The sequence below is a fragment of the Nannobrachium achirus genome (genome assembly GCF_963921795.1).
Source record: "Nannobrachium achirus genome assembly, chromosome: 22".
NCBI lineage: Eukaryota > Metazoa > Chordata > Actinopteri > Myctophiformes > Myctophidae > Nannobrachium > Nannobrachium achirus.
In genome coordinates, this window is record NC_137829.1 from 37,772,126 (window position 1) to 37,799,410 (window position 27,285).

The 27,285-nt window shown below is 44.3% G+C and overlaps 1 protein-coding gene across 1 annotated transcript in view; it reads left to right on the forward strand.

Moving 5' to 3' along the window:
- Positions 1-27,285, forward strand: part of ptpn4a (protein tyrosine phosphatase non-receptor type 4a) — a gene marked incomplete at its 3' end in the record, with an annotated part of 142,647 nt that overhangs the window by 108,308 nt on the left and 7,054 nt on the right. The window contains exons 14-22 of the mRNA XM_080752885.1: positions 5,616-5,775; positions 7,431-7,514; positions 7,962-8,018; positions 8,208-8,364; positions 16,464-16,630; positions 19,880-19,970; positions 20,544-20,605; positions 22,419-22,565; positions 24,833-24,961. Of these exons, the coding sequence (XP_080609011.1) occupies positions 5,616-5,775; positions 7,431-7,514; positions 7,962-8,018; positions 8,208-8,364; positions 16,464-16,630; positions 19,880-19,970; positions 20,544-20,605; positions 22,419-22,565; positions 24,833-24,961 (1,054 nt within the window). The remainder of the gene's footprint in view (positions 1-5,615; positions 5,776-7,430; positions 7,515-7,961; positions 8,019-8,207; positions 8,365-16,463; positions 16,631-19,879; positions 19,971-20,543; positions 20,606-22,418; positions 22,566-24,832; positions 24,962-27,285) is intronic.

Genomic DNA, 27,285 nt, shown 5'->3' on the forward strand with positions numbered 1-27,285 from the left:
ATTGAACCAATGCTGTTATTGACATGTGGGTTCGACAGTAAACCACAGTATATGGCTCATTACCAACAGACCACAGACCTCAACTATTGGCCTAAACCACATTAACCCTGGTGTCCCTAATTTTGGGTGTGTCGATATAGGCGGAAATAGACGAAATGGCCTATCTGTAAGCTCTGAGCGATGTTTTCCCTGCACGACACCATCATACGACCAAAGTATAAAACAACGCTTAAGTGGTTGGGTTTGAATTAGGAAAATCATCAGGCTTGGAGAAGTCAAAGGTGTCTCTTACACACACGCACGCTCACTTGCTCACTCATAGACACACAGACACAAGACATGCCTTTTCAGTATAGCATTGCCACAATGAGGGTGCAAATGTACCCGCACCGCAAACCCTCCGGCTTAAATTTAACACTCAGTATTTTACAGTTTAGCTGTTTTATAGTTGGCCTCAGAAAAACAAGGGTGTAGAACCGTGTGAATTTGCTAAACGTGCCCTAAAATAAAACCTGTGGCCTGGTTGGATGTATGCCCCGGTCAAAGACCATCCCATTGCCTCATTTCCAAGTCCAATTGGCGTTGAAACAAAGCAGTGTTTTTCGAAAGGCTGTTTAGAGGTCACACCGATAACCCACATGCTCCTGTCGAAATACAACCGAATCACACTGGACGGTCCACTGGCTCCTGACACGCTTGGCCTCAGATAAACCACAACCGATGAAACCTCTTGAAGGTTCAGTGTGTTGTGTGGGCAACATTATAACGGTGTCCTCGTGCTGGCAGTAACTGTTGTCAATCTACAAGCTCACACCCTTATGAACTTAAGAAAGCAAATGATAGTGACAAAGTGACTTTGTTGTCAATATAGAGTAACAAAGTTTGACGTCATTTACACATCCTACCTGGTTCCCATTTTTATTTCCCCCATTCTGAGTTCCCAACATAGACTTTTTTCATATCGCGTCATATAAGAACTGTGTCCCAAACATAAACAAATGAGCTCAGCGGTTTGACTCATATGGATATGAAGAATCAACTGATGGTGAGAAAATGCTAATGTTACTGTCGCCGAATTAGTTAAAATTTCACCATAAACAGACTGTATCAAATATTAGTGACTGACTATCATAAACCATACAGAGCCACCTCCCCGACAATATCGCGGAGACCGTTTGTTTATTTTTGGACCACAAGGCTTATATGAGACGATTTTAAGATGACTCAATGTTATTCTCCATAGAGAAATTACTTCCGCGAACCGGGGAATGAGCGAGTGACGCCATGACTTCGTTAGAAAATACCACATGCAAAATACTGTACATTATTCAGGAGAGATTATTAAAACTGGAAGGCTGCGTTAGCTGATGATGTGTGTCTACAGTGGCTGATAAAAAGCATCTTATTGTGATGGCGTGTCACAAAGTGAAAGAAGAGGTTGTCTCTTATGTTTGTAGCCATTCTTCTTGCCTCATTCCATACAACGGCTCCAAATCTGTCTACAGGGGTGTCGCACCAAATTCTGGGCCCCTGGTACAAGGATTAACTGCGTTATTTTGTGCTTTAACTATTGAAAAAATTGCAGATATACAAGCTCACAGCGTGGCACCAAGTGCCGCACTGCGAGCTTGTAGATCTGCTATTTTTGAAAAATCGTGAAAATGTGTGCAAGTCTTTGACACGTTTCTATGTCAGTGGTGCTCAAATCTTTTCATGTGAAGGACCTCCAAAATGATATGTATTTGGCCACGGACCCCCATCTCAAAATATTTAGTTCCAGGGACACACCAGAAGTTAACATTTGAGTTACAAATGTTTGCTTAAAAAATACATATATTCAAGGATTTGCACACATTTTTACGACTTTTCAGAAATAGCAGATCTACAAGCTCGCAGCGCGGCACTTGTGCTGTGCTGCTTGTATATCTGTTATTTTTCAATAGCTTGAGTATAAAGGCCCCTCCACCTTATAGTAACTCAGTCCCACTTTACCCCTCCTTGTGACGCCTCTGTCTGTCTCTCTCTATCTCTCTCCCTATCTATCTCTCTATCTCTCTCTCCACCCACACCACTCCCCTTAAGTTTATCATCTTTAACCCATTAAAACCTGTGGCTGTGTCACACATATTCTGAAGGAAACCTGGAGACTTGACGTTCAGTAATCGGGTCTTATAATCAAAATATGAACATCATACTTTTGTGTAAAACTGAAAACCTCAAATGTGCCACGGACAAGGCCAAGTCTTTGCCATGGACATATTGATGATCCTTGGTAAAGAACCAATAGTCTTCCAAATAAGCTCTTTCTTGACCTGGTGGTGCAGCAATGGATGCCACTCTACACACACACACACACACACACACACACACACACACACACACACACACACACACACACACACACACACACACACACACACACACACACACACACACACACACACACACACACACACACACACACAGAGTCAACAAGTCAGCCTTTTAATTTTTGGTTTTAATTGAAGTCGTCAGCGGCAGTGCCACTCTGTCTGGCGGAGCCGCTGAGATGGCAGATTTGAGTCGGTCTGCCTGTGTGTTTGTGGCTTTTCCCAATGGTTCACACCCTCGCCCATGTCATTTAACAGGCCTAAATGAAAAGATGAGCCCTTTGAAAAGCGAGCTGTTAAAAAAAATAGGCGGGGGTAGCATGGCTGAGGGGTTATACGACACAAGGCTGAACCAGGAGTGTGTGTGTGTGTCTGTGTATGTATGTGTGTGTGTGTGTGGTGTATCTGGTAAATTCCTAAAAGCAATTAAGCTCAAAGAAGAAACGATGCAAAAAACAATAAATACTATGATGTTGGATTTTCTCATTTAGATTTAACACCTTTTTTATTGTCTGATTTCAATCAGACTATATAGTGTGCGATGTTCCTCGTAAGTATTGGCAGTATGGCTGTATGTGGGTGAGGATGATTGTGTGTATGTTTTATAATGTTACTAAAGCCTAGGAAATGAACGGAACGGGTGGCAAATAAAGGTCTGCTACGGTAGTTCTCTGCACTCAACACTCCATAAGATGTCAGTGAAACATTTATGCAGTTTCCGTTTGCATACAAAGTCCAAGGCTTAGGTTGAGGAGTCTAAGGGAATTATTAAACGATGTGAAGCCCATGGGCTTTGGTACAAAGAATGAAATCCTGTGTGTAGACGACAGCTAGAATCCGTTGAATGTCCCTCTTTCACTTTGATGCTGGTTCCGGTTCGCCTGTTGACAGTGGACCAAAATGCTGTACTTGTTATTTTAACGCAGTCTTTGCCAAGCTGATGTAAGGTGGAATTGGTCGCCAAGTCCCTCTGGTGTAGCTCAGCGATCTGAAACGGCATCAAAACAGACTGCAGATAGTGTATGTTTTCTCTCGTTGTGAGATGGAACATTTCTCAGTTGGAATCCAGGGTGGTTAAGTAACATTGCCGTGTTCCGCACACATACACACAAGTCCAAGTGCCAAGTCGTCTGTTCATCTCTCTGTCACAGAGCCAAGAGATGACATAAGCACCTGCTCTTTCTCCCTAGACCGCACTCTGCAACACGCACGCACGCACGCACGCACGCACGCACGCACGCGCGCACACACACACACACACACACACACACACACACACACACACACACACACACACACACACACACACACACACACGCTATATATGCTGGAGAGAAGAAACAAAAACAAAAAAAAGACAAGCTGTTTCACTCAGCATTATACACAGACTTGTGAAGGCTATCAGAGTCCCTGGAATCCACTTTGAGATCCACTGGTCTATGGTCTATTGCCAGGGGTTTTCAACAGTTTCAAGCCAAGGACCCCTTAGCTGAGAGAGAGATGAAGCAGGGACCCCCACAACCTGGATTCCATATAGTTTCATCGTTTGACAGCACAACGATCAGTGTATTTTGGATTCATGTCAATTGTTTTCAGATATTTAAACACTTGAACCGTCGATACTTAATAAACTTGACCTTTCACTCTATACTTAGTCTGCTCTTTTTCCCCTCTACACCAAAGCTCTTTACCAAAAAAATGTTTGGCTAAAGTTATCAGAATATGGACGCTAGCGTTCAAATGGTTATTATAAAAAAGGAGAAAAAAAAAGTTTCTATCACTCAAAGATTTGGAGGATCCCCTGTAGTAACTCTGAGGACCCCCTAGGGGTCCCGGACCCCCTGTTGAAGACCCATGCACTGTGTCTCTGCCTATGGAAAACATGACCTCGTCCCGACCCCATAGTAAATGTTTGTGCGTGCATGCGTGCGTGTACACGTGTGTTTGTTGAAGGCACAAAGTGGCACCAAGCAGTAGCCGACCATAACAAGGGCAATGTGGTTTGACTGGTGCTCGCTCCCCCGAGGAGTGTGCTTTGACACGCGCGGTACAGTAGGTGTGCACATCACACGCACGCACACACACACACACACACACACACACACACACACACACACACACACACACACACACACACACACACACACACACACTAGAATGACTGTCTTTCATCCCTCCACCTCCTCCCCTGAGGCACAGCCATGCTGCGACTGAAAGCCATACCTGACAAACCATGTAATGTCATCAGTCTCCTTCTCCTCTCACTCTCTCTCTCTCTCTCTCTCTCTCTCTCTCTCTCTCGCTCTCTCTCACACACACACTCACGCACGCACACGCACGCATGCGCGCACACACACACACACAAAAGTAAACATTAAACTAAAAAATCTAAACTATACTATAATGATAAATACAAAACATTGAGACACACACACACACACACACACACACAGACAGACAGACAGACACCTTTTTCCTCTGTTAAACTGAAGGACCTTGAGACAGTCTGTTAACCTAATCTCACTGTGTGTGTGTGTGTGTGTGTGTGTGTGTGTGTGTGTGTGTGTGTGTGTGTGTGTGTGTGTGTGTGTGTGTGTGTGTGTGTGTGTGTGTGTGTGTGTGTGTGTGTGTGTGTGTGTGTGTGTGTGTGTGTGTGTGTGTGTGTGTGTGTGTGTGTGTGTGTGTGTGTGTGTGCGTGCGTGTGTGTGTGTACAATGTTTCTCTCTCTTTGGATTTTATTGGCATCTCCGTTTACACATTATATGAACAGTTTGTGTATTTTGAAGACCGTTACTGGTATAATTATACCAATCTACGTTTTTAACTCAACTGCTACATATATCCATTGAGCACCTGGTTGACCTCTCTCTACCTGTCTCTCTACAAAAAAAAACATATAGCTTACATCTCATGAACATAATACAAAACAACTTGGCCAACTCACTCCCTCACCTCGTCCACTTCTCTCTCTCTCTCTCTGTCTCTCTCTCTGTCTCTGTCTCTCTCTCTGTCTCTCTCTCTGTCTCTCTCTCTCTCTGTCTCTCTCTCTCTCTGTCTCTCTCTCTGTCTCTCTCTCTCTCTCTCTGTCTCTCTCTCTGTCTCTCTCTGTCTCTCTGTCTCTCTCTCTGTCTCTCTCTCTCTCTGTCTCTCTCTCTGTCTCTCTCTCTCTCTCTCTGTCTCTCTCTCTGTCTCTCTCTGTCTCTCGCTATGTCTCTTTCTCTGTCTCTCGCTATGTCTCTTTCTCAGGTCTCCAGAGGGTATTGACGGCCAGCCCCCAGCGCTGCCCCCCAAGCAGCTGAGCAGGAAGACCCTGAGCCAGATCATCGCGGCCCACTCCCAGCAGAGCCTGCTGGACAACCACCTCAACGAGATGTACGACGTCCCCGCCAACGCAGACAAGACCACGGTGAGGCTGCTCCTCACTCTCTTAACTCTGTGGCTCTCTAAACCATATCATTTCAAGGAATTTGAAGCAGATCTACAAGCAATAACAAAAAACTGTGAGCTTGTTGATTTTTTGGGGATCAATCGGATAAATATCTATCATTAAAGCAGCTCAGGACCATGTATTCCCATAGGATCCCAGTCTGAAGGGGGCTCCACACGATACGCGGTTGCCGTCGGGGCTGCCGCTAGGATCAGCAGTGGCAGCACCGCGGTGAGACACAAAACACACTCGCTCAGTGAGTAAACGCTGCGCGGTATTTCACAAAGATGAACACAATCCATCTCTCACCGCCCGCGTACACATGCACAAATGAGCACGCTCGCGGTGGATTTCACGGGACTGCGCCCGATCGCCTCGCCGCCCCAAAACTTCGCTGCGCGGCCGAAAAAGCCGCCCGCCTCTCATTGAAAATGAATTACTAGCAGGCGGTGACCGCGTACCGTGTGGAACCCCCTTAACAGAGTGGGAAAAGTTTGAGTTACCAGTGAATTACTGTAACAGCAGTGGTTCCCAGAATGTTTCAGCTCGAGATCCAAAAGAGAGAGTTTGCCCGGGACCCAAACTAGTGAAAATCTGTTAGACTGGGATCCTATGGGAAGACATAGTCCTGAGCTGCTTTATTAATGGGCGGCCATAGCTGAGTGTTTTGTAATTCGTGAGCCTGGTTAGTGTGAGCCCGGTTAGTGAGCCCGCCTGGGGAACCAGAGCCCCTGGATGTCGCAGGTACGATTCCAGGTACAGGCCAGCAATGTGTCAAAGTGTCCCTGAGCAAGACATTTAGCCCCAAATTGCTTCCCTGTGGGCAGCACTCAGCTGGGTTAAGCTGACAACTGAAGTTGCCCCATGGGATAAGCTAATATGTGTATTGATATTAAGGATGGGACGATATGAAAATGTCATATCACGATTATTGTGACAAAAGAAATCGCGATTTACGATATCATCGCGATAATCAAAATCCATTATCCTGGGGCGGAACATTTGCCAAAAAATAGCAGATCTACAAGCTCACAACGCATCGCGTTGCGACGCGTTGTGAGCTTGTAGATCGGCTATTTTTTGGCAAAGACATTTGATAGGGAGTTAAAAAAAGACTCTATCAAGTATGTATATTTGTACTTTTTACCAATTAAGGGTTTAAGTGGTACCGGATATGCAGCTCGGCAAATAAAACGGTGAATTGATCCCAGTGCAAAATGGAGGACAATATCACGATAAATCTAAATCTCCACGATACGATTATCGTGAGTGTTTTTTATCACGATAAACGATAATATCGCGTATCGTCCCATCCTTAATAGATATATATTTTGTCGATTGATCCCAAAATAATCAACAAATAAATCGTCAAGATGATTGTAGATGATAGTTGCAGCCATAACTGTAGAGCTGCTACTACATTGCAACCCCTCAACATTGTTATTGACTGTGTGTGTGTGTGTGTGTGTGTGTGTGTGTGTGTGTGTGTGTGTGTGTGTGTGTGTGTGTGTGTGTGTGTGTGTGTGTGTGTGTGTGTGTGTGTGTGTGTGTGTGTGTGTGTGTGTGTGTGTGTGTGTGTGTGTGTGTGTGTGTGTGTGCATGTGCGTGCGTGTGTGTGTGTGTCCTGCGTGCAGCTAAACGGAGTCGTTCCTCATGATAATCTGGTCCTGATCAAGATGAAGCCCGATGAGCATGGCCGCTTCGGCTTCAACGTCAAGGTGAGAGCAGTGCACTGCCAGGGCTGTCCACCATTAGGACGTTCCCTTTCTCCATTCATTGTCACGCAAATAATCGCGATTAATGGTCTAGTGGTGTGGCTCTTACGCCTTGTAAAGGAAAGCTGTACGGGGGGAGATCACGATAAAAACCCATATACAGAAAGAAATGACAGATACCAATAATCAAAATAAATAACGTCCAAAAAATGTAATATTTACAAAATTGTGGAAATAGCCGATCTACATGCTTGTAGATAAGGCTATTTCCACTATTTTTTTAAACAGTTTCAAAATGCATGTACCTTTCTCAACATGTAAACGATTAGGAAGATTTAGCTAAATAATTGTGATCTTCTGGAATGACGTGGTAATTGTGACAGGTGACAGGCCTTAACTGGAACAGGACGCGAGGCTGACACAACACCATGTTTGTCTGTGTTTCTACAGGGGGGTGCGGACCAAAAGATGCCCATCATTGTGTCTCGAGTGGCCCCTGGAACATCGGTAAGTTACACACACACACACACACACACACACACACACACACACACACACACACACACACACACACACACACACACACACACACACACACACACACACACACACACACACACACTCACTCACACTCACACTCACACACAAACGCTCACTCTCTCTCTCTCTATATATCCCTCTCCCCTCCCCTTGCAGGCTGACCTGTGTGTGCCTCGCCTTAACGAGGGCGACCAGGTGGTGTTGATTAACGGGCGGGACATCTCTGACCACACCCACGACCAGGTGGTCATGTTCATCAAGGCCAGCTGTGAGAGCCACTCGGGAGAGCTCATCCTATTGGTCAGGCCAAACGGTGAGTTGTTGTTCTCATTGGTCAGAAACGGTGAAGGGAACTCAACGCTGTTTGTACGACTTATTGATGCGTCAACCTCATTGGTCAGATCCACTGAGGGAGCTTGGACCGTTAGGTCACGTTTACTCGATAACGGTCTCTAGAGAAAGCGGCAACATTTTGTTGCGTTCTCACTTGTTATTGTGCGTCTACATGTTAATTAGCCTCGCGTAGCCAGGCTTACTCATCTCCGAAGAGAAAAGCCTGGTGACAATAGAAGGCAGAAAGCGTTCAACTTCCGCCGTAGGAATTTCACCGGAAGCTGTATTTTTTTCACGGTGCGGTGTTCCTGCAAACGTATTCCCTGCACGAAATTAACTCTGGTCTACGTCTCCTGCTCCGTCGGTTGCGCTCGCAATAAACAATATACAAACAAAAACATTGATTCAAGCAATGTTACACCTATTGAGTGAGTTAAGAGCTACAATCTATTTTAGTTTTTTCGCTGGTGAATGTAAACAGACCCGCACCGCGTGACGTAACGTCCGTTAAACGCAGACTTCCACTAGAAATCTTGGAACACACCGGAAGGCATATTGTCTACAGGGTGCATGTTAATGCATTAGCATTGAAAACGATGTAATGTGCATGCCGTGTTGCTAGGGGGCGGTGACGCACAGATAGACGAGCGACGCCATTCTGCTTCCTTGTTTACATTCACCATGGTAACGTGGCCGCACGTAGTCTGCACGTGAGCCATGGCATCACATGTTTTGTCGTTTCCTCTGTTTTTCCTGTTCACATGGAGACGCAAGGAGGTGCGTCTTCAGTTTTACACCCTGGATGGAGGTTTTACTTTGTCGCGTTTTCAACCCCCGAAAAACACTGTTGTCTTCTAAACAGATGGCATATCTGACATTTTATTTTTCCGGTTTCTCTAGAAAACAGCGTTGTGTGGACAGCGCCTTCGTTTGTTACTTTTTCTTTTCTAGGTTCATTTTTTTTTGCTTTTATTTGGACAGTTCAGATTAGGGAGACGGGGAACCAAGGGCAGAAAGGGGAGCATGACATGATGCAACGCAAGTGTCCTGCCAGAAATCTAACAGAGGACACTGTGATTAAGTTGCCAGTGCTCCCAAACACGCAGCTCCAGTACTTGTATGCACCCCAAATTCTTGGACTAGTTTAATCTGTGCCAAAGATAGCCAGGGCACGCCATTCCCCTTATACCCTTTGTTTCTACTTTTAACAAGTACAAGTACACTGCCTGGTCATGTACTGTATAAGTGAACTATGTTCTGGTCAAGTCACACAGCGGGTTTATAGTTGTGTAATTGCTAAGAGTGGTACATATTGCATTCTAATGGTTTTTACAGTATGTGCATAAATCTAATCCTGCATTCGGTTTATCCCAGTTATTGGTGACATACACAGCCAAATCAGTGTTACAGTGTTATCAGTGAAATCAGATGTACAAATGGAACCAAATGGACACACTGCTCTACACGTTGAATGAAAACTATGGATTTTACTGTGTTATGTATGAAAAGCATGTGGCAAAGCATTTCAGAAGGATGAGATCAAAGTTGATAAAAGACAGTCTTAGTATCTTAATTGGGTCAAGCAGGGATTGATGTTTGATTCTGTCTTATGGTAAGGAACATGTAAGATTGCATGTTATATTCAAATCCCTGTCAATCAACTGGATGTCCCAGAATGCTTTTTAGCTCATATATAAAATGACACGGATGCTTTCCCTCTTTTAATGGTTTAAAGGAGTGTGCTGCCGCACGTTACTTACTTACTTACTTATCCTCTTCGTCCCGGTTGGGGCATAAGGCTGCAATCACACACTGCCACTGAACCCTGTCTCGTGCTTTGGCCTGTGCTTCGTCCCAGTAAAGACCCATCTCCTTCAGCTCTGTCATCACTTGCCAGGTGTTCTTTGGTCTGCCTCTCTTTCTTTTCCCAATTGGGGTCCATCTCAAGGCAACTTTGGGTAACCTTTCATTGGGCATCCTTAACACATGACCGAGCCATCTTAACCTGCGTTTCCTAATCTCAAGGGACATATGCAAGCTGCCTGTCTTCTTGTAAAGTTCTTCATTTGAGATCTTATTTGGCCAAAAGCTGCCGCACGTTGATCAATCCTAAACAAATTCTGTTTGCACGTCATTGACAGCTGACAAATGGCACATTCTCTGTCCTATTCTTCTGATCATGTTGGTTCTTTAATAGTTCTCGAAGCCATCACCCCCGGTGTCAGACGAGAGAATTTGTCTGTAGTTGTTGATGTGGTGCCTTCCATTGTGCAGTCTCAGCATTACAGAGAGCATCGACGGACCAAGCACCTTGTGTTTGTCCGTACTGCTACCGATAAAGACGTGGAGAAGAGCTTGAAAAATTGCGGAGTATTCCTTTAACTGAAATGTACATTCTGTTTGATATCGACATGTTTCTTTTCTCCCCCCTCTCTCTCTCTCTCTCTCTCTCTCTCTCTCTCTCCCTCTCTCTCTCTGTCAACAGCAGTGTCTCATCTCTGTTCTATTTTCATCTATGAACTATATCATGCACACACTGTATAACTAGAAGCAGTGCTCTTCCGAGCACAGGTCTCCACCAGGCCGTGCGTCCTGGTGGTGCTACTGTATAATAGGCCAATGTAAAAAGGGTGGCATATGTTCTTCACCTTAGATTTTTCATGGCAATCGGAGCTGCATGCATGATTTGAAGCATTGTTCCAAAAATGTGTTTTGCTAAAGTCTACCTGCTGGTGGTGCTATAACAGACCAATGTGAAAAAGGTAGCATTTGTTCCTTGACCTAGTGGGAATATGTGTGGCAAATTTCACGGTAATCGCAAGCTGCGTTGATGATTTGAGGCATTTTGTTCAAAAACGGAGCAATCCTGCAAACTTTGGAAGCTAATATTAGCCAATCAGGATGGAATATGAAATATCAGACGGATCGGACTTGATCACATGACTATAGAGATACTGTGTACCGATTTGCGTGATTTTTGAATAAAATCTCAAGGAGTAATATCCAAAAATGTGTTTTACATAAGTCGGCCCAAAGGTGGCGCTATAAAAGGCTGATGTGAAAAATGCAGGGCAAAGGTTTATCCTTTGCCTCTAGGGAGTGCGCTTACAAAGTTTGAAACTGATCGGTGGAGTTATAGGTAAAACCACAAATCAACCTGTTATAGCGCCACCATGAGGCTGATTTAAAAAAAATTAAGTGGCATTTCTTCCTCGGCCTAGTGGGAACGTGTATGCGCGATTTCATGATAATTGCACTTTGCGTTTGTGATTTGAGGCATTTTGTTCAAAACGGCTCAATTCTACAAACTTTGGAAGCCAATCTTAGCCAATCAGGATGGAATATGCAAAATCGGACAGATCCGTGTCGATCACATGACTGTCGAGATACTGCCTACCGATTTGTAGGATTTTTGGACAAAATCTGTAAGAGTAGTGCACAGAAATGTGTTTTGCAAACATCGGCCACTAGGTGGCGCTAGAAAAGGCCCATTTGAAATATTTAGGGCAGAGGTTCTAGATTAGCATCCAGGGAATGTGTGTGCTCAATTTGGCAGCGACCGGGCCAACGGCGACTGAGATTAGCTGCTCACAAACTGAGAGGACGCACGGACGCACGCACGCACGGACGGACGGACGGACGGAGGGGAAAACATACTCTCCCCCATGCCTTCGGCTGGTGGAGACAATTAAAATCACATGAAAGCAAATAAAACAAAAACAAAACAAGTTTGTATTCAAGACCAACCTTTGCCTCTAGGCTGTCTAGGGAGTGCGCTTACAAAGTTTGAAACTGATCGGTGGAGTTATAGGTAAAACCACAAATCAACCTGTTATAGCGCCACCATGAGGCTGATTTAAAGAAAATTAAGTGGCATTTCTTCCTCGGCCTAGTGGGAACGTGTGTGCGCGATTTCATGATAATTGCACTTTGCGTTTGTGATTTGAGGCATTTTGTTCAAAACGGCTCAATTCTACAAACTTTGGAAGCCAATCTTAGCCAATCAGGATGGAATATGCAAAATCGGACAGATCCGTGTCGATCACATGACTGTCGAGATACTGCCTACCGATTTGTAGGATTTTTGGACAAAATCTGTAAGAGTAGTGCACAGAAATGTGTTTTGCAAAAATCGGCCACTAGGTGGCGCTAGAAAAGGCCCATTTGAAATATTTAGGGCAGAGGTTCTAGATTAGCATCCAGGGAATGTGTGTGCTCACTTTGGCAGCGACCGGGCCAACGGCGACTGAGATTAGCTGCTCACAAACTGCGAGGACGCACGGACGCACGCACGGACGGACACACGGACGGACGGAGGGGAAAACATACTCTCCCCCATGCCTTCGGCTGGTGGAGACAATAACGTTGAACATAGTGTGACTGTGTGCATGCATCGCACTGTGAATGTATCCAGGTATTACATGCCGTCTCTGGTGGTTCAATGAGAATGAACCCATTAAAGCAGGGAAAGCACAACTAAACTAGAAGCAGTGCTCTTCCGAGCACAGGTCTCCACCAGGCCACACAAATCGGCCTGTTATAGCGCCACCATTAGGGCCATTTGAAAACTTTGGGGCAGAGGTTCTGAATTGGCATCCAGGGAGTGTGTGTGCTCATTTTGGCAGCGACCGGGCCAACGGCACCGGAGATTAGCTGTACACAAACTGGGAGGACGAATCGGCCTGTTATAGCGCCACCATGAGGGCCATTTGAAAAATTTGGGGCAGAGGTTCTGAATTGGCATCCAGGGAGTGTGTGTGCTCATTTTGGCAGCGAACGGGCCAACGGCGCCGGAGATTAGCTGTACACAAACTCAGGACGAATGGGCCTGTTATAGCGCCACCATGAGGGCCATTTGAAAAATTTAGGGCAGAGGTTCTAGATTGGCATCCAGGGAATGTGTGTGCTCACTTTGGCAGCGACCGGGCCAACGGCGACTGAGATTAGCTGCACACAAACTGCGAGGACACACACACGGACGGACACACGGACACACGGACGGACGGACGCACGGACGGACGGACGGAGGGGAAAACATACTCTCCCCTCAGCCTTCGGCTGGTGGAGACAATGAGGACACCTAAGTGGAAGGAGCACTAGGCAAGACAGCAGGGTTCCTTACTATTGTACTCAGATCTTCTCTCTTTACTTATTTTTTCAAAATGTCCTTAAAACACAGTGAGGTATACAAAATAGGTTGTTTCAACAACAAAAATAGCAGATATTCAAGCTCGTATATCTGCTATGTTGGAACAATTTAGATAACGTGTTTGACAAGTCTGGCAAATCTTCTCTTCGTGGGCAAAAAAACCCATTTCAGATGGGGTGTGGGGCGTCCACGGCCAAATCTATACTATAATTTTGCGAATGTCTGAGTGTCTGTCTCAGCGTTTCTCCTCGGTGGCTGGAGCAATTGATCTGAAATCGCATCACCATCAGCATATGAACACACCTGACATAACTGTGAAGCTCGTTTGTCACTTTCACAAATCGTATGCTGTATAATAGCATTTTTATGGTGTATCTATATCTATTTAGCCTACAGTACCTTTTGTGACCACACATGTTAAGGGAGGGGCGCTGTTGTTCAGGCCATGCACAATCACACACAAACCCACACACACACACAAACACACACACGGGGGGGGGGGGGGGGGGGGGGGGGGTGCAGGCGGGGCGGGCGGGCGGGCGGGCGGGGGGGGGGGGGGGGGGGTTCTGGCCCTGTTACAGATGTTGTCCAAAAATCATGCAGATCGGTACACAGTATCTCTGTAGCCGTTAAATGGAACGGGTATTTCTTACATTGATGCTCCTACATATTAGCATGCAAGCACCAGTTAAAGTTACTTTCCATCCCTCATATACTGTGTGCACAGTGCACATCCCATAACCCACACACTGCACATCATTTCGGAGCTCATATCTTTGAACGGGTAAGGGCTAGTAAATATAATTTCCGGAGTTCTTGCAATAAAAAGTTTGATAACCACTGATTTAGATCAGAGGGCATTTTGTAGATTGGGCCTCAGGTGAACGGGTACACATTATAGTGTATCATTGTCTCCACCAGCTGAAGGCTTGGGGGAGAGTATGTTTTCCCCTTCGTCCGTCCGTGTGTGCGTGCGTCCGTGCGTCCGTCCGTGTGTCCTCGCAGTTTGTGTGCAGCTAATCTCAGTCACCATTGGCCCGGTCGCTGCCAAAGTGAGCACACACATTCCCTGGATGCCAATCTAGAACCTCTGCCCTAAATTTTTCAAATGGGCCTTTTCTTGCGCCACCTAGTGGCCGATGTTCGCAAAACACATTTCTGTGCACTACTCTTACAGATTTTGTCCAAAAATCCTACAAATCGTTAGGCAGTATCTCGACAGTCATGTGATCGACACAGATCTGTCCGATTTTGCATATTCCTTCCTGATTGGCTAAGATTGGCTTCCAAAGTTTGTAGGATTGAGCCGTTTTGAACAAAATGCCTCAAATCCCAAACGCAAAGTGCAATTATCATGAAATCGCGCACACACGTTCCCACTAGGCCGAGGAAGAAATGCCACTTAATTCTTTTTAAATCAGCCTCATGGTGGCGCTATAACAGGCCGATTTGTGGTTTTACCTATAACTCCACCGATCAGTTTCAAACTTTGTAAGCGCACTCCCTAGAGGCTAAGGATAAACCTTTGCCCTGCATTTTTCACATCAGCCTTTTATAGCGCCACCTTTGGGCAGACTTATGTAAAACACATTTTTGCATATTACTCCTTGAGATTTTATCCAAAAATCACGCAAATCGGTACACAGTATCTCTATAGTCATGTGATCAAGTCCGATCAGTCTGATATTTCATATTCCATCCTGATTGGCTAATATTAGCTTCCAAAGTTTGCAGGATTGCTCCGTTTTTGAACAAAATGCTTCAAATCATCAACGCAGCTTGCGATTACCGTGAAATTTGCCACACATATTCCCACTAGGTCAAGGAACAAATGCTACCTTTTTTCACATTGGCCTGTTATAGCGCCACCAGCAGGTAGAGTTTAGCAAAACACATTTTTGGAACACAATGCTTCAAATCATGCATGCAGCGTCCGATTTCCATGAAAGATCTATGGTGAAGAACATATGCCACCCTTTTTACATTGGCCTATTATACAGTAGCACCACCAGGACACACGGCCTGGTGGAGACCTGTGCTCGGAAGAGCACTGCTTCTAGTTATTTTATGCTTTAACTATTGAAAAATAGCAGATATACAAGCTCAGCGCGGCACTCAAGTTTGTAGATCTGCTATTTTTAAAAAATTGTGAAAATTAGAATTTTGACCCGATTCTAAGTGTCTTTTGAATCCTTCTAAGTTTTTTTGAAAAACCTATGTTTCTATGTCAGCAATCTGGCTCGCCATCGTCAAAGAAAAGGTCCTTTTCACTTAAAGGACAACTTTCGTTTTTTACAACAAGGGTTCATATTTTAGATTGTAATTAAAGAATATAAAAGATGAGTGTTAAAATTATTTATTTACTTCTTTCTATTGTTTTAGAGATTCTTATTTCAGTGGTTGGGGGCATGCGTACAAGTGGCTAAATATGTCATTTTACACAGAATAAGCCCATTCCCAAGATACAACGAAACCTTTCATGGTTGGATGTGACTTATGGGGGCTAGAAGTGTTACAGTAAATAGCAATAAAGAAACTGCTGGCTTATTGTGGCTAAAAAGACATATTTAGCCACTTGTACGCATGCCCCCATGCGTATACATGCCCCACATTTTAGCAGGGTAAACGCGATAAAACAATAGAACTAAGCAAATGAAAACATTTTAACACTCACTTTTTCTTTTCTCTCAAAATATTTAGTTCCAGGTACCCCCACAGAGGCAACATTTGAGTTACAAACGTTCGCTTTAAAAATACATACATTCAAAGATTTGCACACAGTCTTTCACGACTTTTCAAAAATAGCAGATCTACAAGCTCGCAGCGCGGCACTCGGAGCTTGTATATCTGCTATTTTTCACTGGTTAAAGCATTCAATAATTCTAGAGGCCTGATTAATGGGGTCTTAATGTTTTCCTGTGTCCCTGCAGCCATCTATGAGGTGGTGGAGGAGAAGGCGGACTCTGAGCCAGACTTCCAGTACATCCCAGAGAAGTCTCCCCAGGACCCGGCTCAGCTGGACCAGCATGCCTGGAGAGACTCCATGCTGTCGCTGAGGGAAGGCCTGCTCAGCGGAGCCATACTGGCACAGTTTGACGTGAGGAAGATGTTTTTCTCTTTTCTGCCTTTTATTGATTGCGACCAGGCACGTGCACACATAGACATCAAAGGGGACTTGGGGGACTGCCCATAAGTCCGAAGGTTCATTAGTCCGAAGGTTCATTAGTCCGAATTTAGTTAGGGTTACTGAGGTTAAGGTTAGGGTTAGAGTTAGGCATAGTATTCTTAACAAATTCTGACTAATGAACCTTCGGACCAATGAACCTTCGGACCAATGCCATGGCACCGGGACTTGAGCCCCCGCACTTTTATCTGTCTGTAAAATGTGCCCTCTCCAGGTCATGAATGCAGTTTTTACTGTGGTGAAAGAAATGCAAATGCCCCTCTTTCCATGCCATTTACCTGAAGGCAGCATTCAAGAGAATTGCCTTGTCCAAACTCTCCTGAAATTGAATGCAGCATCTTATGCTAAAAGAATTGCCCTCTCTGTGTATAAATCCATGACGTATGCCACATCTCCAGTATTGACTTGATTATGCTGAGTTCAGCGTGGTATCACTAACCGAAAATAGCCGACCTCCAAGCTCACAACGCGTCGCAGCGTGACGCGTTGTGAGCTTGGAGGTCTGCTATTTTCGATTTTCCACCAAAAAGCCATTTTTTTTTGTCAGCCCCTGCCTCTCTAACATTCTCTGCACGTCCCTGATTGCAACCGTAGGTCGCAGTTAACTATGAAAAACGGCACATCTTGTCCGTATCTCTGTCACGCCTGACACTGTGGTTCCCCACTGTGACGTGATGTCACAGTGATGTGTCAGGGGAACCACAGTGTCAGGCGTGGTCTATGGGTTTGCCGCTCTGACATCACGCTTTGACATCACTGTGCTGTAATGGGAACCACTCTAACAGAATCCCTTTTATGCCCATATATGGAGATCCCTGATGTCATCAACATTAAGCCCATATCTAACAGGATATATGGAGGAAGACAGCCCATATCCGTGTGGCTGGTTCAGACAGGGATCTCCATGTATGGGCATGAAAGGGATTGTATGTATGATGTCAGATATGATATACATCATAGGATTTTCACATAACGAATAACTGAGTAACTATGTTTGGGCTCTCACAGCATATCTCCACATACAGTACATGGATCTCCATATATGGGTACCAGGGGTCTCCATATATGGGTAACTGGTCCGATATACATCACTGGCCAGACGGCCAAGACTGATGCTGATTGATGGAACATATTTGATGCATGGTGGGTCAGTACAGACTGATGTAGTGTAAATACCATTTTGTGTTGCCAGCACAGCTTCCAAGAAACGGTGAAATAGAGAGTTCCACATTCCTAGGACTTCCTGTCTTTTATCAACAACTCTTAACTACTTCCTCTTTGGAGTGTCCTGCTGTGTTGTTAGTGGAGAGGAATGCAGCACGCACGCACGCACGCACGCACGCACGCACGCACACACGCACACACGCACACACACACACACACACACACACACACACACACACACACAAGCTTTGTTTAATCCATCTTGGTGCAAACAGCCCTTTTAGTTTTTATTTTGTTTAGTTAAAGGAGCTATAGTCAACTTTTTCATTGTAGGGCCGACACTTTGTTTACATCCTAGTCTATAGACTAGAATGTAAACAAAGTGTCGGTCTGACAATTGCCAAAATGATTATTTTATCATTATTTTACGCTTTTTGTGGTCATTTTTGAATAGAAACACATATATGAAGCTTATTTTTTTATAAAATATTTTCGAAACATTATTTTTATTTTAGCGTCCGTTTTTCAAGAAAAAGTTGACTATAGCTCCTTTAACACATTTTTTTTCTTTTTCATTTTAGTTTTCATAATGTTGTTAGTTTTCCTTCACTATAATAACCCAAGCGGATATGCACTGAGCTGTTGTTTCTTGGATTACCCTGAAGCCTTGTGGCGTGGTGCTTTACATGGATTTCAGTGCTACTCTGCAGCGCGCATGTGTATGAGCAGCTTTTAGCGTTGAAGATTAGACCACTTCTCATGAATACTGTGTGTGTGTGTGTGTGTGTGTGTGTGTGTGTGTGTGTGTGTGTGTGTGTGTGTGTGTGTGTGTGTGTGTGTGTGTGTGTGTGTGTGTGTGTGTGTGTGTGTGTGTGTGTGTGTGTGTGTGTGTGTCACAGAGAGAAGGCGGTTTTATAGGACATACATAGCATGCATTCTCAGACATGCTCCTTTCACTCTGCTCATTAGAAGATTACAGCTTAACCACTCAGATCTTATATGGTCGAGCGGAGTCCCCCAGGGCTCTGTGCTATTCGTATAATTTTTATTTGTGTCTTTTCTGTTTCCATTCATTGTGGCGAACAGTGGCGTCAGTTCAGAAAAAGCTAAGGTATGGCAACATGACTGGTGTCTTGCACGCGCGCCTCCGCGCACGTGCAAGACACCAGTCATGTTGCCATACCTTAGCAACAGGCATGATACATTTATTTTAAGAAGTACATATCATTTTCCCCCCTCGTTTCTACGGTTTCTTGGGCTGGATCTGGCAGCCTGGAATGGTTGTTCAAGTGCAGCTAAACTTGGCATGTTAGTAAACGTGCCACAATTAACAATAATGCATTGCACCTGTGCAGCTGACCTGCGGAACACAGGAATATGCCAAGTTTATTAATGGAAAAAACAATAAACATATTATTTAAAAGAAAAAGAAAAAAAAAGTGTGGATAATAAAATTATAATACCTTGTTAAATGTTGCATTTGTAGTTATTTTATTGTAATTTAACAACATAATAACCAGCACAGATAGACAAAGAGACATTCATGGATTCATATTTAAAAGTAACTTATTTCCCCCCCTGGACTGGTAGCTGCATACCCCTGCCATACCCAATTGACGCCCCTGGTGGCAAAACTGAAAATAGCAGAGCGACAAGCCCACTGCGGGACGAAGCACTTCCCGTAGTGAGCTTGTCGATCTGCTGCTTTCGATTTTCAACGAAAGCTTTCCCCACAATGCTGGGGTTTAAGTGGTTAACTCACAAAAACATGGGGGGGAGTGACATTACAGTATTGTAATAGAGATTTTAATTATATTTATTCATTTATTCATGAATTTGGAAACGTAATCATTCTGTCAGAGCTGAACTTAAATACTTGACCTTTTTACTATTATAAAAACTGATACTACACGGAGGTTACGGTCATACTGTACATTTGTGAATGAATCAAGCTTTTATCCATTATTTTGTTGTGTGTTTGTTTTTTGGCCCTCACAGCAACTGTACAGGAAGAGGCCGGGGATGACCATGCTGTGTGCCAAATTACCTCAGAACGTTTGCAAAAACCGCTACCGAGACATCTCTCCATGTATGTTCACACATTTCTGTTTTAATGTCCTTTTTTAACAGCACTTAGCCGACGGACCCCCCTTTGAAAAGATCTGCCAGGGACCCCCATAAGAGAAGATTTGTACGGCTCTATAGCAGTGATTCTCAACCATTTTAATTTCAGGGACCCCCAATTTGCCATAGGCTACGGACCCCCATTATTATTATTACTCGTTATATTCTCGTATAATGACATGCTAAAAGAATTGGCGGGTTGAAAGTGGTTAAAAATCCAGAACACGTCGGCTGCATAATTGCAGATAACGATGTCTTCTGAAAGTAATGTGACAAAACCTATATCTATCGGTCTGGCTCGATGAATTAGGAGTTACGGTGTGTATAAATGTGCTCTAGAAATACATGCTACTTTACTCTAACTTCATCACTGACTGTACTGTGCATGGCTAACACAAACAAATGGCGGTATAGTTTCCCTGACAGCTGATGTGTTCCGGACCGGTGGTCATTTGTTTGCTCTTCTCATGTCATATCCTCCTCTCTTCTCTCCCTCTCATCTTCCTCTTCATCCATTTGTGGTCATACCTCTTCCTAGATGATGCCACACGGGTCATTCTGAAAAGCACAGATGACTACATCAATGCAAATTACATCAATGTGAGTATCCCTTCGTTTCTTCTTCTCTAACCCCCAAAGACAACCCGGTGGTCCCCAGACCCCACTTTGGAGAACTTCAGGCCCTTACTGGTATGTAACTCTGAGAGAGTACAAATGGAACCAAAAGGGACCCTAATTATGACTCCATTTGGACACTCAGGGCCCTATTATGATCCAGGTCTTATGCCTTATGCCTTAACTTCTTTGCCTTTTTTTACTATTTTGTTTTTGTTTTTTAAATATTTCAAATAGCTGATCTGCAAGTTCACAACGTGCAGATGTAGATCAGCATTTGAAGTATTTAAAAATGTTTTTCAAAATAGTGAAGAAAATGTAAAGAAGTTAAGGCATAAGGCATAAGACCTGGATCATAATAGGGCCCTTAGAGTTAAATAAAATAAAATAGGCTTTACAGCGTAGTTTGAGGTTTGGAACTTCCTGTATATTCTAAAAATGTAAAAGAAATGTCAAGGATCTACCACTTTGATATCATTAGGCCATGAACCTAGCCTGACACTCAGCCTGAATTGACATTTCGTTTCACTCCATTATTCAGTCTGAAACTGCTCTCATCCAAGGCAGTTTCTGGGATGGGCGTTGCCAAAGAGGCAGATGACGTAGTGTTGTTATGTGGCTGGCTACTAGCCTGTTGCTTGCTACTTGCTAACCAGGCAGAATAGGAGCGCTACGAACTAGTAATCAAACACAGTAAAACATGTCTGCTACTGATGTTTCATAGCGAGATCGATACGATCGCATATTACCGAGACGGGCAACGCGGTGTTTGGGAATGTACGTTACGGTCCGGCGGCGGCGCTAGGTTACTTGGAATCGCACTGAGTTCTTGGAAACCCCCACCCACGCTGATCACAAGCCCCGAGAAGCGACGCTGATTCGCCGGACGGATTTCCAAACGAGGAAAACCTCTTCAATGAGAGCAACACCAGACCTAAACAAAATTTTAAAGGGGTATGGCTAGCGATACAGGGTCTGTAACCTGGCAACCATGAACCCCCATTTTATACAAAATAAATTATATGTTTCAATCTCTCAGACCATGGGTACACATTATTGTGTATCATTATTTTATGCTTTAACTATTGAAAAATAGCAGATATACAAGCTCACAGCGCGGCACCGAGTGCCGCGTTGCGAGCTTGTAGATCTGCTATTTTTGAAAAATCTTGAAAATTTGAATTTTGACCCGATTCTATAAGTGTCTTTTGAATCCTTCTAAGATTTTTGAAAAACCTATGTTTCTATGTCAGCAATCTGGCTAGCCATCGTCAAAGAAAAGGTCCCTTTCACTTAACTGGAGATCAGTTAGTCTGTTCTTGAGAGACGACTATGTCAGTGGTTCTCAAACCTTTTCACTTGAACGACCCCCAAAATGATATATATTTGGCCACGGACCCCCATCTCAAAATATTTAGTTCCAGAGACCACCCAGAAGCAAGATTTTGTTACAAACGTTCGCTTTGAAAATACATAATATTTAAAGATTTGCACACATTTTCACTACTTTTTCAAAAATAGCAGATCTACAAGCTCGCAGCGCGGCACTCGGTGCTGCGCGGTGAGCTTGTATATCTGCTATTTTTCAATAGTTAAAGCGTTAAATAATGCTAGGCCTAAATGTGTTAATTTAACTCTGAGAGAGTACAAATGGAACAAATCTCTGTCTGCAGGTTCTAATATATCGCCTTATGTTCCCTCTTTGTTGCCCTCCTATTTCTATCACTCTCTCTCTCTCTCTCTCTCTCTCTCTCTCTCTCTCTCTCTCTCTCTCTCTCTCTCTCTCTCTCTCTCGTAGATGGAGATCCCAGCCTCCAGCCTGATAAACCGCTACATAGCGTGCCAGGGTCCTCTGCCCCAGACGTGCCCTGACTTCTGGCAGATGACGTGGGAGCAGGGCTCCTCTATGGTGGTCATGTTGACCACGCAGGTGGAGAGGGGACGGGTACGTGGAGACACTTAACCTTCCCTTAACCCGCCTTGACCACCTGAGGCCCATTCTAAAAAATGCCTTCTAGATCAGAAGTTCTCAAATTGGGGAACTGAACCCCAGAAGAGGAGAATATTTGTGTTGAAAAAGATTTCTTCAAAATGATTCAAAAATCATCATATTCAAACACTTGTACAAGCTTGTAAATCTGCTATTTTGGAATAGCCGATGCTAAAATCTCAAATGTTACCCGGTTGTGATGGGTAAAACAAATCATAAAAATAATATCAAAATGAATGTGTGCCCAAAGGTGGATTTTTAGGTGGACCACATTAACCCAAGTGTCCCTATTGCGGGCATGTCATGATAGGTGAATATTCTGTAGGTAAACATCCAGTGGACATAACTATTTTAGAGATGGAGATTTTGTGTTAAAGGAGGCATACAGACCAAAATAGGACCCCCCCCCCCTGAATGAGAATGTTTCCACAGATGTTCTTACCTGGTTCGGTTGATATGTCTCATTTCTGCCCCTGTTCTGAAATCTGTAGAATAGTCCCCACTGCTAAAACGGGCGTATCACCTCTATCCAAAAGCGCACATTTCGGCCGTTTCCAAACAAAAAAATATTTTAGGAATCGTCCAGACATGCTTCCTACAGTCACCACACACAGTGTTTTAGCGAGACGCTCCGTGCATTGATGTAAACAAAGCAATGAGAACGGCCACTTCCTGCCTCAGGTCTGAGAACTAGAGGGGAAGTCTCGCGAAATCTCGCGAGAGCTCGAGGCAGCATTGCTTTCCTTAGCCCTGGTAAACAGGCTATTAACCCTTCACAGGCTACAACAGCGGGTCTGGTATGTCTAGGAAGCATGTCTGGACGATTCATAAAAAGTCTTTTGAAGCGGCCGAAATGTGCGCTTTTGGATAGAGGTGATACGCCCGTTTTAGCAGTGGGGACTATTCTACAGATCTCAGAACAGGGGCAGAAATGAGACATATCAACCTAAACATGTAAGAAGGTCTGACCAATAACAGACCCATGGGGGACCCCAATGTGTCACACGAATAGTTGCACACAAACCATAGTGTAATAAAAAAAAAAAAAAAAAATATATATATATATATATATATATATATATATATGTCACGGTTTGATAGAGAAACAGTACGGTCGAGAAACGGAGCACTCGTCGTGCGGCACGGGGCGGAACAAGTGGTCGACATAACAACGTCCTCCAGGCGGAGCCGCTCGATTGTCCACGACATTGCAAGCGGCGCGAAGGCCAGCGGACCTTGGTCCTGCTCTTCGCCCCCGAGCGCCGCAGGCTCGAGTGGCCGCGAAGAGCGGGCCAGGGCCGCCGGCCGCGCGAGTTACGAAGCCGTGGTGAATGCAATCGTTATATTTATGCCCAGGCCGTAAGGCCTGGGCAAGCCCACGATAAACGCCCTGTCCAAGTGACTACAATGGAGCGCTCCCTAGCTCATAGTAAGCTAATGGCTAAACACTGCCGAGCTAGGCTAGTAAATAAAGAAAGAGAGTCGCAAACGAGTGACGTCAGCGCCTTCACTAGTGAATGGCTGTCGTCGCCATCTGGTGGTGATTGGTGTGTGGTGAACGACAAAACAAGCGCTCTTACAATGAACGTACTGAGTTACCCAAACGTACTGTAACATATATATATATATAAGATTATAATAGTTGTATAAAAGACGACTCAGCACAATGGGGATTATACTCTATGTCAAGGGTCTTCAACAGGGGATCCGGGACCTATTGGGGCTCCTCAGAGTTACTACAGGGGGTCCTCCAAATATTTGTGTGATAGAAACTTTTTTTTTATGAACCACTTGAACCCTAGCGTTCATATTCGGAGAACTTTAGCCAAAATAGCAGATCTACAAGCTCTGCGAGGCGTTGTGAGCTTGCAGATCGGCTATTTTCGGCAAAGAGGTTTGTCGTAGAGGGGAAAAAGAGCAGACTATGTACAGAGTGAAATGTCAAGTTAATTAATGACGGTTCAAGTGGTTAAATACGTTTCTGAAAACACTAAATGACATGAATCCAAAATACAATGATGATTGTGCTGTCAAACAATAAAACTACAGTATATGGAATCTATGAAAAGGTTGTGGGGGTCCCCACATCTCTTTCTCAACTAAGGGGTCCTTGGCCTGAAAACGTTGAAGACCCCTGCTCTATGTGCAAAACATTGGTCGATGTTGAAGTATGTCAAGGATGTCTGATGTCAGTGTGATGTTGCTGCTTGTGTGTGTTGTAGGTGAAGTGCCATCAGTACTGGCCAAACCCAGACAGTAGCGCCACCTATGGGGGGTTTGCGGTAACGTGCCACACTGAAGAGGGCAACTCTGCCTTCCTGGTCAGGGAGATGACCCTCACACACACACAGGTACGCCCACACACACACACACACACACACACACACACACACACACACACACACACACACACACACACACACACACACACACACACACACACACACAGGTCCAATGTATTTGGTTGATCTTGATGCAGTTTCTTAAAGGGGCCCCACCATGAATTTCACATTTTTCCTTTTTTTCCTGTTTTTTGGTCTTCCCAGTGTCTCTTCCAGCCCAAAAAAACTCAATTCATTAATTCTAAGCCTTGCCATTCATTTCAGTGATTTTTTGAATGGGCGTGTCTGAACGGTACTTTTTTAAAATCGGGCCTTTGTTTATGTCACAAAGGGGCTCATTTCCTATTTGGCCCCCTTGTAGACAAGGGGGCGGTACTTTTTGGGAGGCTACATTGTATAGAGACACACGGGCGCCTACAAATTCACGCCCCCTATTGTGACAGCGGCCCCACTTCGGGTAAGGAAGAACGGTGCACTGCAGCTGCCAATGCAATCCCAATGAGAGGCATCGTGAAATATCATAATTTCAGTGGTTGACTACTGAGGCCATAGCGATTTTTTTTTGTGTTCTAATAAAGTGTCCCATGAGTTTAATTTTGTCTTTTTAAAGTGGCATATCTGTCATCTTGATACACTACCTACAATATACTTTAATATACTTCATCTGTGAGTCAAAGGTGCTAGCATTGGAAATCTTAAGTTAAGGTGGTCGCATGGTACACACATCATGTACGCATCCCTTGAGGTTTTCAATACCCAGATACGCTTGTCTCATGTATAATTAGGCTGTTTATTTTTGGAAATTCGAGATTTTTTGCATCTCGCTTCTTCTAAACGGAGTCTTGCAGGTTATTTTTGGATTAATACTAACCTGGAGAATCCACACTGTAATTGAAAAAGTTGGGATCTTCAAAGTCGGCGCTCTTAAACGCACAGCAGTAAAGACAGTGATGTCGTCACTGAAAAGCGGGTTCTGTGTCTGCCGTTTCCCCTCTTCTCTGTTATCATTATGGGTAATCCATTCAAGTGGCAAATTAAACGTGACTCACATCATGTATCTAGCAAACACGAAGATATGTTGTCAGGGTCAGGCCATACACTTGAAAACATATTTTTATTTAAATCAATATAGTCTTCAGTTCATGTAGGATTATTTTAATATTAGGCTAACCACAGCTGAATTGCAATGACTTTCTATGGACTGGCTTGCAGTTCATCGTTCTCCCTTACCCGAAGTGGGGCCGCTGTTTCAATTGTGGCCGTGAATTTGTAGGCGCCCGTGTGTCTCTATGAAGACTATATATATGAGGTGGAACCATGAGGTAAAGTGGCACTACCATGCCAATCTTCTCTGTATCGTTCCAATTTTAGCCCAAAGACAGCGCCCCGTTGCCAACAAAGGGCATTTTGGTATTGCATCTGAAATGGCTTGGAATTAGAGACAGACAGAACATGAAATTTAAATATCCAAGTGGTTGTTTAGGCTAAAACTTGTATAAAACCGTATTATGGACCAATATTTATATAAATATAATAAATATATATATATATATATATATATATATTTTGAAAAGCATGATGGGCCCCTTTAACACACGCACACACACACCCACACGCGCGCACGCACGCACGCACGCACGCACGCGCGCGCGCGCACACACACACACACACACACACACACACACACACACACACACACACACACACACACACACACACACACACACACACACACTTCCAGGTATCTTACATTATAATACTTGTGTTTTCTCAGTGGTTTGCGCATTTGTTTTGAACTCACAAACTTCCACCTACCAGCACATTACATCATAGGAAAGATAGAGCTCTCTCTCTCTCTATCTGGATGGATGGATGAGCGGCGGATGCAGCCCAGAGGAGGTGTGTTGTCATGGTTACCGGGTGTGGGCTGTTCTTTTTCTGGCTCTCGCTGCTGCTGCATGCAGGCCACACATTACTGGGATCTGGTTGCCATGACAATGCAACCATCAGTCAGTCGTACACACACACACACACACACACACACACACACACACACACACACACACACACACACACACACACACACACACACACACACACACACACACACACACACACACACGCGCACACACAGCTGAGAAGGAGAGAGGGGGACAAAGGAAGAGCGACAGAAGGAGATAGAACAGCAGGTAGATACACACAGATATAGAGCTGTCACCATTTTGACATTATCTTACCTGACGATTAGTTGTCACACTCAAATAATGGCGATTAACGATTTAATCGTCTTAATCTGTCATTAGTCTCTCGATTACAGACTTCTGCAGTGACAA